General features: G+C 36.8%; 1 protein-coding gene and 1 non-coding gene across 3 annotated transcripts; one reads left to right on the forward strand and one right to left on the reverse strand.

Annotated features, from left to right (window-relative positions):
- Window positions 1–1,790: 1,790 nt before the first annotated feature.
- wbp4 (WW domain binding protein 4) lies at window positions 1,791–8,358 on the reverse strand. 2 transcript variants are annotated; one of them, XM_066665381.1, is made up of 10 exons: window positions 8,227–8,358; window positions 7,202–7,274; window positions 7,017–7,079; window positions 6,320–6,443; window positions 5,349–5,582; window positions 5,124–5,185; window positions 4,942–5,020; window positions 4,329–4,519; window positions 3,054–3,253; window positions 1,791–2,398 (listed from the first exon to the last, which is right to left on the reverse strand). In XM_066665381.1, coding segments are annotated over exons 1-10 (1,236 nt in total). In that variant the 5' UTR covers window positions 8,229–8,358; the 3' UTR covers window positions 1,791–2,190. The 2 variants fall into 2 exon arrangements, with proteins under 2 accessions (XP_066521478.1, XP_066521480.1); XM_066665383.1 differs by having other exon boundaries at window positions 8,096–8,233.
- A 187-nt stretch (window positions 8,359–8,545) lies between these two features.
- Window positions 8,546–8,617, forward strand: trnae-uuc (transfer RNA glutamic acid (anticodon UUC)). The gene has a single exon. It is a non-coding gene; the product is annotated as a tRNA-Glu (tRNA).
- The last annotated feature ends 902 nt before the right edge of the window (window positions 8,618–9,519 follow it).

The raw sequence follows: 9,519 nt of genomic DNA on the forward strand, positions 1-9,519 counted from the left end.
TTTTTTCCTTCCCCAATTTTTCTAACCCGGAAACAGTATGCCATTCATTGTTTGGACACAGAATTTAAGTGTCATATACGTTTTTTGATATCATGTCTGATTCTAAAGACAAAATAATTATTTGGTGGAGATGCTACCAGCTCTGTGTATTCACTCACACACGCGTGCATGCACACACACACACACACGGTCCTCCAGCCAGTCTGACACAAAAGGCAAGCTTTCTGACTAATGCAACCATATATTTCTAAAACATTACTGAAGCAACTATACCTATGAAGATGAATGAAAATATCAATCTCTGCTTTCAGTTTGCCTCTGATATGTATCAATTATGAAGAGGAAAATACATATGGAGAAGACCACATAGTTTTGAAGATCCTCAGTACAGATTTTAATCCTTTTTTTAAATCCTTAATCATTAGTATGACTTCAACATATAATAACATGATGGCGAAATATATTGTATGCCATATGCCTCTTTCCTGAAGGCATGTGCTATGTAGAATCAAGTGTGTTCTGTTCAGTTGTACACCTGAAGACGTTGGCCCTTTACAGGTAAGTTAGGACACCCAGATTATTGCCAGTATTCGTAAAACAACAAATCATTACATTTAGTGCCGGTAAAAACAATAACGGTAAAGCAGTTTTAACATTATATTTACACAAAATTCCAATCACAATATAAGATAATAACACGTTAAACTTGAAAACTGGACATTTGTCTGAGTGAGTACATAATTCACCATGCTTTTCCATCTTGAAAAACAGGTGTGGGAACATCCCAAGTAGGCGTATCTTGAAGTGGGCCCGTTTAAGCCCCGCTCTAATGGGATGGTTGACAGTTAGGGAAGTCATGAAAATAAAGCATCAAATATCTGTGTATAATATGTGAGTGTGTGTCACCCTGTGAAGGACTGGCGCCCCCTCCAGGGTGTGTTACTGCCTTTCGGCCAGTGATTCCAGGTAGGCTCCGGACCCACCGCGACCCTGAACTGGATAAGCGGTTACAGACAATGAATGAATGAATATCTGTGTATAAAATATCAGTAGAAGACTCTGATATTGCAAATGAAAATGGAATTACTGAATTTTAATTTTGAGCTCACTTGCATGTATGAGCAGAATTACACTGCTTACTTACACTTACTTTTAATTTTGGTATATGCTTCAATATCTAAAAATTAAGAGTGATAAGGAATTTTATTTCATTGATTGCTTAAATAAAAGAAATATTTTTAGCAGAAAATATTCTATAATGTCACAGGAATACACAATAGAAGAATATTGATTGACTAGGGATTGGTAGGAATACAGAAAAACTAAAAAAAAATGTTACATATGCCATAAAAGTAAAGCCTTTATGTGGATTGAGGGAATACGAGTTTGTTGCTTATTTGGTTATTAATGACCAGAAGTAATGATATTACTAGAGGCCAATATGATTAATTAAGGGTGTGGAGAAGCTATCAGCTGTGTACACTCACTTACGCACGTGCACACACACTCACACCATCCTCCAGCCAATCTTACACAAACAGCAGGCATTTTGGCTTGAAAATGCAACCATGTTTCCTGAAAGAGCGCTATGGCAAATAGACCAATGAATATGATCAAATCTCCCACAATCTCGCATTTTTGTGTGATGCGGTTTATCCTCTGAGTAGACAACTTCATTAACTTGCCTCTAAAATCTACCATTTATGAAGAGAAATAAAACACAAATATGAAGAACACAAATTTTGAAGATGCTCTGTACAGATATTTCCAATTTAATTATAAATATCAGAATGTAAACAACAGCAGTCAATAAGAAGAAGATTATGAAATTCCAAAGGAACTTTTAATAACATGATGGCAAAATTCATCTTTCAAATTTTAGAAAAATATTCTCATACACATCACAAAACTGGCAGAAATGACAAAATCTAAAAGATGACCAAATCCATAAAGCTTTAAAAAACAAAAACAAAACAAGGCTCAGGTTTTTTTCCAAACAAACGTCTAGAGAAGGAGAGATAGCAGTTATAGAAGTCTTCATCATGTCCTAATGCATTACCGATCCCATGTTCCCTGCACATTGATGACAAAATCCTTTACATTAAATGGCAGAACATACACTTTGTCTCAACCACGTGTTGATCTTATCAGAAATGTTCATCTAAAACCAACTCTCGAGGTGTCAAACCCTCAGTCATCTTTCCCTCTTTGCCGAAGGCTCCTGGATTTTCCGTTTTCCGTTTTCCTCTTCTTGAATGTGGCTCCTGCACTGCTCTCATCACCCAGGGAGGTGATGGTACGTTCCTTGAATTTGGTCTTGGGCTCTGTAGGCTGCGCTGAGGGGACAGACACAGCAACTCCACATTCAAACTGTGGCAGCTGCAAATCCACATTCTCACTGCAAATGGAAAAAGCAGAAATTAAAGAGTAGTAATAACTGAGCAATCATTTCACGTTTCAGCAAGTCTCATCAGAGATCACAATTACCCACAAACACACCACAGGACCAGCAACATGTTCATCTGCACCCAAGGCTCACAGGGGCACTTAGGCCATGAAGAATAGCCCACAGAAGCGGTATTTCTGGAAACAATAATGCTTTTTTAGGACTTCACAGCTTGCTGCAAATGTGGCTGCAGCCCGTGATGATTCCTTCAATCCCACATGCATCAAAATGCCTTGAATTACCTTGAATGGCCTTGTCACTGGGTCACTAATTGTAATTCTTTTGGTAGATACTAGCCACTGCATACTGCAAACATCCCACAAGACCTGACATTTGATTCATGCTCTGCTCTGACTCAGTCATCTTTTATTACAGTTTGGCTCTGGTCAAATTCACTCAGATCCATTTTCCTGAGTCAAACACATTAGCTTCAAGAACTGACTATTCACTTGCTGCCTAATATATCCTAGCTCCTGACAGGTGTCACTGGAATGAAAAAAATCACTGTTATTCACATCACCTTCAGTCGCTCTTGGGGCTGAGTAGTGTACATAATAGTATTTAATACCATGTGATATATAACAAGTTGCTTGAAAGCAGTACTCACTAAGGGTCCTCCTCCTCCTGAACCTTTTCCCATACTCCATATGGGTTTGTCTTTCTGGGTTTCTTTGCAGGGGGTTCTTCCTCTTTTACAGGTACAGCTGGTTCTGCGCCTTCATCTTTTCCCTCTGTTTCTGCTTCTTCATCTGACTTTGTGTCTTTCTCCGCTTCTGTTTCTAATGGTGTGGAGTCATCTTTTCTTTTCTGAAAAAAGAAATTCTTCCAGTTCACAGACAATTTACCACACAACACTCCAACATTAAGCAGAACTGTCACCCAAAACAGCTGTTAAACGTTTGAGAATACTCATGGGAAACATTTTTGTTTTTTCATATAGAATATCTGTCAAAACTTCAAGCAATATATAAACAATACAAATACTGACAATTTCAAACATATTTTGCCATGTAGTTGTTTTAGGTTTTTCCTAATGTTGAGTGCAAAATGAAAAGTGTGCTTCCCAACAATGAAGGGAATTCTGAAGACTAGCCCTTTTTAACTGAATGATATTTAAAAATTCTTTGTAGTATCTTTAAAATTATGGCATCACTGGTAGATAGTTTCTAATCTGACAAATTAAAAAAATAATAATAATGAAAAAAAGATATATACAATATATAAACATTTCCCAAACATTTGTGGAACACCTATAATTACTGAATTCAGCTAGTGTAGGTGCCACTATTGTGCCCTATAAAGCTCTTGTGACTGAATGCCATCAAATCTGAAGAGGAATTGTCTAACATTTCATCTAAAGCCTTCTATCAAGAACAGAACCTGTAGACAATAGAAAATTTTGCAGCAAACAGGCTATACTCCATATTAATAACCTGAAATTCTCATGAAATGCTGTGTTTTCAGAACCTTTGGTCATATGGGGTAGACAGTGTGTCTGAAAGGATCTCCTGAACATATTGCCACTTTGCTATATTGTCCACGCCGTACAATTAGTGGTGGATGTATAAAATGCTGAATGAAACTGACAAATAGTAATACAAATATCTAAATAAAACAATATCTTTCACCTTAAGTGAAACTTAAGGTTGCGGACATATCCCCACCACTTTTTTTTTTTCATTGTGTTTCCAACACTTTGTAAAGTAAAATATTTTATATAATATCTTCCAGATACTTGTCTAAAACCATCTGCAAAAACGGCACCAAGTTTAAGATGGACTTCTTGAGGGGATGCAGATTTGGGAAGCACCTATAATTAAATGAGACACCCAGTCCACAATCCTGTCCACAGCATTTTTCAAAGCTACGTTTCGCCTCTCACCCTGAAGCTGATTTTGGGAATTTTGCACAGTTTGGCCTCCTCTGGGTCTGCTCCCTCTTTAGAAGCCTCAGAACTTTCTTCTGATGAGAGTGGTTCTGGCTGAGGGGTAGATGTGACTTCTTGTTCTACGTTCTCTTCAGCAGGACTTGCCACCTGAGGAGAGTAATCCTCTGGCTTTTCCCAACTGGATTCTGTTGGAATAAAGTAACATCAGATATATCTTCATTATCTTTGATAGTTTAAAAAAAACAAAGGCTTTGTTTAATTGTTTATGACGGTGTAGGAAATATTAACATGTTTAACGTACACTGAAGGATTACTGCATTAGGAACACCTTGAAGAGCCGAGTGAAATGGGGATAAGACTGTATGTAGAGAAACTGGCAGACTATAGCCTGTAATTTTAGAACTAAAAAGTGCTCCTGTGAAAAGGGACAGTGAATGTAGATACAAGGTACGTGTTCCTAATCCAGTGAACTTTCGGTGTAGTTGTTTATACAGAGTATTCAACATATAATTGGACAGAACATCAAAAAAATTAGATTAAATATGAAAAGCGTTATGGACAAGGAATGTTCTCTTTGAGATAAAGTTTTGTGTGGAAATTGATTTACCACCACTTTCTGTGTTGTAATAGTATGTATATCCATCTGGGCTCACAGCTTCCATCCATGCACTGCCTGAGGATGCTTGCTGAAAACAGACAGTTTGTTCATTACACACCTTTAACTTATTTACTGTATGATGCTTAATAGGTATGTTTATTTACTGAAAGCTAAAATACAGCTTTACGTACCCCAGGTTGGTCCGATGAGATACTTTCACCTTGGAACCCTCCTGGTTTCTCCCACTTAGACTCTAAATCATTTACAACACCTTGAATCATTGGTTACTTTGAAAAACAGAGTTCATCAATTTAAGTACTAAATTCTAACACAAATAACACGAGCTAAATAATAGTTACTAGTTTGTGCTGGTGGAGATTTGCACAGTACACTGACACATTTCAAGAGAAACTGACCTCCAGTCTGTGTGTTGTAGTAATAGATCAATCCATCTTCAGTTGTCCCCTCGACCCATGCATCTGATTCACTGTTGCTGCTGCTGTTGCTGCTGCTGCTGCTTTCAGTAGTAAGCTCAGCCTTCTTTTTTTGAGCCTTTTTAGCTTTTGTCTGAGTCCGAACCAGAGCTTTTGTGTGAGTCTGAACAAGAACTTTTGTCTGTACAGGAGAATGTACAGGAGCTACTGAGCCACCTAAACAAGATCAAGCAGATGGTATTTTTTATTGACTAGGTGAAACATTTGATTTTTACACTCACTATTTTCAGTATTTAGTCTAAGAATAGTGTCAATTAATTCATCTTACACGTCTCTTTAAGAACGTTTTTAGTAGGACTTGCTTTTCCACATCCCATAAACAAAATTAATGTTTCAGAATATATAACTTTTCCCATAATTATTGTGCATAATGTAATAACTTGCCTGTCGTCTGAGTTTTCTATAGCAGGGTGTGGATAATTTTATTAACTGATAATTTAAATGTTTCACCTTCCACTCTCTACCTTCTCCTCTTTCCACTGTTAAGTAAAAATGCTGAGTTATCTCAAAGATTCTTCCTGATGCAGTGTTTTATTTAGAGACATTAAAATAGGGAAGAACAATGTAATATATTTTCCAGTGAATGCTGATTTTAAATTACTGTTATATTATTGATGCAGAAAAACAAAATGCTAAAAATGTTGAACCAACCAAGCAATAAAAATATGTGAAGATGGACAACAAAATTCCCTTTACAATGTTATGATAGTGTCTACAATCATTTATTAACAATTAATTAGTTACAGTACTTAACACTGATGATGAGTGCATTGAATGAATACATTTGTGTCAAAGTTTGAATATCTGTGCGTAAAAAGGATGGATGCAGCAGTGTAATGCTGTAAGTAAATGCTGTTTCTGTTAATGGCTAAAGTTTCAGAACAACAAGTTACCTGATTCTGCCTGTAGTCTTTTCATGTCCTCTTCATATGCCTTCAGTGCTGCCTCCTCCATTGCTGCAAACTCCTTTGACATTTTTTCTTCCTTCTTGGCCTTTTCAATGCTCTTCTTTTTAATCTGTAATGAAACATGTGAGGGAGTGGTATGAGGAGTTTAAGCACCATCATCAAGAAGCAGAGGCTCATAGCTGCTCTCTCTTATCTAAACGCAAATGGATCACAGGACAGGAGCCAAGTAATGTGAACTTGTTTTTAAGCAGCTTGCCCCCCCCCCTTTTTTTTTTTATAGCAGGCCCTGCTGGTCATAGACAATATAATTCTAGTCTGTCCACTAAACAAGCAGTCAGACTTTTACAACCAGTATTTATTAAATAAAAAATATTTATTTAGTTTTCCTAGAAATAGCAACTTACTTGAAATAAAGAATAAATTAATCAGATTATGCTACACAGAGCGGACCCCACACGGGAGTGTTTCAAATGGTTCAAATGGAGTTTTTGACCAATCCACGGTACTAAGTGTTAGTATAATGGCTGTGTCAAAACATTAAGAAGATTAATTGGTGAAAATGACTGATTGCTCTTTTAATAAGACAAGTTTCAAAGTTTCTTTTTCATTCATTTCCCTTTTTGCTGTGCAGCTTTATGCCAACCGTGTTGACTTTTGAAAATGGTGAAAAACTTTAACTTACTTCCTCGATTTTGGCTGTAACATTTTGTTTGTGATTCTTGCCCCTCTCATGAAACTCGATACTCTGTTGAATGAGACAAAAATAAATATTTGACAAGTAATTATGAGTTTTAAAGATACAAAATAATATAACACAAGCTATTTCATGCAATAAAGGCTGCCTTTGGATTATTTACTGTCACTCACAGGTTTGTTATCTGCAATCCAACACTTGCAGTACTGACAGAATTTTCTTGGCTGGGATTTCCAGTAATCAGCCCTTTGTTGCAAATAAAAATAAGAGAAAAGGAAAGCAAGACAGATTAGTTCATCATGTTGTGGTAAAACAATAAATGGCCATACTGAAAGAGCTTATTAATTTTGTATGTCACTTATACAAATGATAGTGAAAATATAAACCCACAGTATAGCTAGTGACTAATTTACTACAATATCATTGACACCATAGTGGGTCAGTGTTTTGTCAGTTTTTTAGGACACCAGACCTTTGCCCCAACTGAATTACTGTCATAACACGTTACCAATTATGATGCTGGAAAGTTACTTGTATAATTTTACATTGGCAATCATGAGTGTTGATTAATATTTGAGCAGTTCAAATGCTAGCTATGATGTTATCCTAAAAATGTATTAAAAAAACACAAGGTACGATTCTGTATTGTTGGTTTGCTTTAGTTTGGTGTTTTTGTTTGTCCTGGTGTTTTTGTTGTTTTTGCTCCTGGGGCTCCCCTAGTATAATTCATTTTTACAGCACAATTGAATTCACAAGTTACATAGTGCTCTTTCTGCAGTGCTGAGCCTGGAGTAGCAACGACAGAGGCTCTATTCTCCCCATTACATGTTAGTGAGGTATCACAGTGATTTGAATACCTTACAGTGTTCCTTTAATATCTAGGTTTTGTTCTGTTTTGCCTGTCATTCATCCAGTGAAGGCCTGTATTTTGTTTTCGTACATAATTTATGCAGTTAAGCACATTTTCTTATTTCATTCTAATGCCCTTTTCTTGTACTGACATAAAACACATTGAATTGCCTTTGCTTATGATCTAAAATATGTTGTAGTAACATAAATAAACTTGCCTTGGCTTGCCTTAAGTTAGCTTCCTCTGCTAAAGCATAACGTTAATGCAGTAAAGACCGTATATTTGTCTCTCAAACGATCCACGGTTAAGAACACGAGGGAAACAGCTGGTGCTGAGTCCAGTACTTACATTATAAACTCCTTCAGATTAAAGAGCTTGTCCCTCAGACACTTTTATTTATTTAGCTCCTGCTACACATTATTGAAAATGTCCACATTAGGCGCCTGGGTGTGACGTGTTGATTCAGCGACAAAACGCTTTGTTGTAGTCGACGGGGGAAGGTAAGAAGAAATTAAGAGGAATATGAAGAATATAAAAACAGAAACGAGAGAAACTTATTGTTTTAGCACAGCGGGGCATTCAATAAATGTACATACAATGTATTATGGCATATAACGGATTGGGGCTAAGTGGTAAATAACCAAATGTAGCGAGCTGTATTCAGATCTCCCATATGGTCTAGCGGTTAGGATTCCTGGTTTTCACCCAGGCGGCCCGGGTTCGACTCCCGGTATGGGAAGATAAGCTTTTCTTTCTGTGCCTCTCACCTGTTGTTGTGGGCAAATGATTTAGAGCGTCTTTGTAAATAAGGGTATCTTTATTGTCCGGTATGCACTGTAACAATATTTTAAATAAATGAGTTGGTGGTTGGGGCTGTTGATGCATAAATGTGTTTTATACTAATTTGCTTCTTGAAACAGAACCAAATAAATCTCCAAGTTTATGCCAGAGCTGATCACAAATTAATCAGTATACCACTGGCAGTTAAGGTATTTGTTGGTTCTATATACTTTACAATATATTGTTTATTCAAAAATATATTGGTATAACAAAAGGACATTAAGAAAACTGTACACTATATATATATCATATTTCTTTAGATTTATATACAAACCGGATTCCCCAAAAGTTGGGACACTAAACAAATTGTGAATAAAAACTGAACGCAATGATGTGGAGATGGCAAATGTCAATATTTTTATTCGTAATAGAACATAGATGACAGATCAAAAGTTTAATCTGAGAAAATGTAACATTTTAAAGGAAAAATATGTTGAAGCAAAATTTCATGGCGTCAACAAATCCCCAAAAAGTTGGGACAAGGCCATTTTTTACCACTGTGTGGCATCCCCCATTCTTACAACACTCAACAGACGTCTGAGGACAGAGGAGACCAGTTTCTCAAGTTTAGAAATAGGAATGCTCTCCCATTCATGTCTAATACAGGCCTCTAACTGCTCAATCGTCTTGGGCCTTCTTTGTCGCACCTTCCTCTTTATGATGCACCAAATGTTCTCTATAGGTGAAAGGTCTGGACATTTCTGTACCTGGATCCTTCTCCTGCGTAGCCATAATGTTGTGATTGCTGCAGAATGTGGTCTGGCATTATCTTGTTGAAAAATGCAGGGTCTTCCCTGAAAG

This window comes from Hoplias malabaricus, chromosome 3 (genome assembly GCF_029633855.1).
Source record: "Hoplias malabaricus isolate fHopMal1 chromosome 3, fHopMal1.hap1, whole genome shotgun sequence".
NCBI classification, from domain to species: domain Eukaryota; kingdom Metazoa; phylum Chordata; class Actinopteri; order Characiformes; family Erythrinidae; genus Hoplias; species Hoplias malabaricus.

Excerpts from the sequence above, each read along its gene's own strand:
- wbp4 (XM_066665381.1), bottom strand. Across the intron at positions 5,186-5,348 it reads CTACAACACACAGACTGGAG|AGTCTAAGTGGGAGAAACCA; the intron begins GTCAGTTTCTCT and ends TAAATGATTTAG. Across the intron at positions 5,021-5,123 it reads TCTCATCGGACCAACCTGGG|CAAGCATCCTCAGGCAGTGC; the intron begins GTACGTAAAGCT and ends GTCTGTTTTCAG.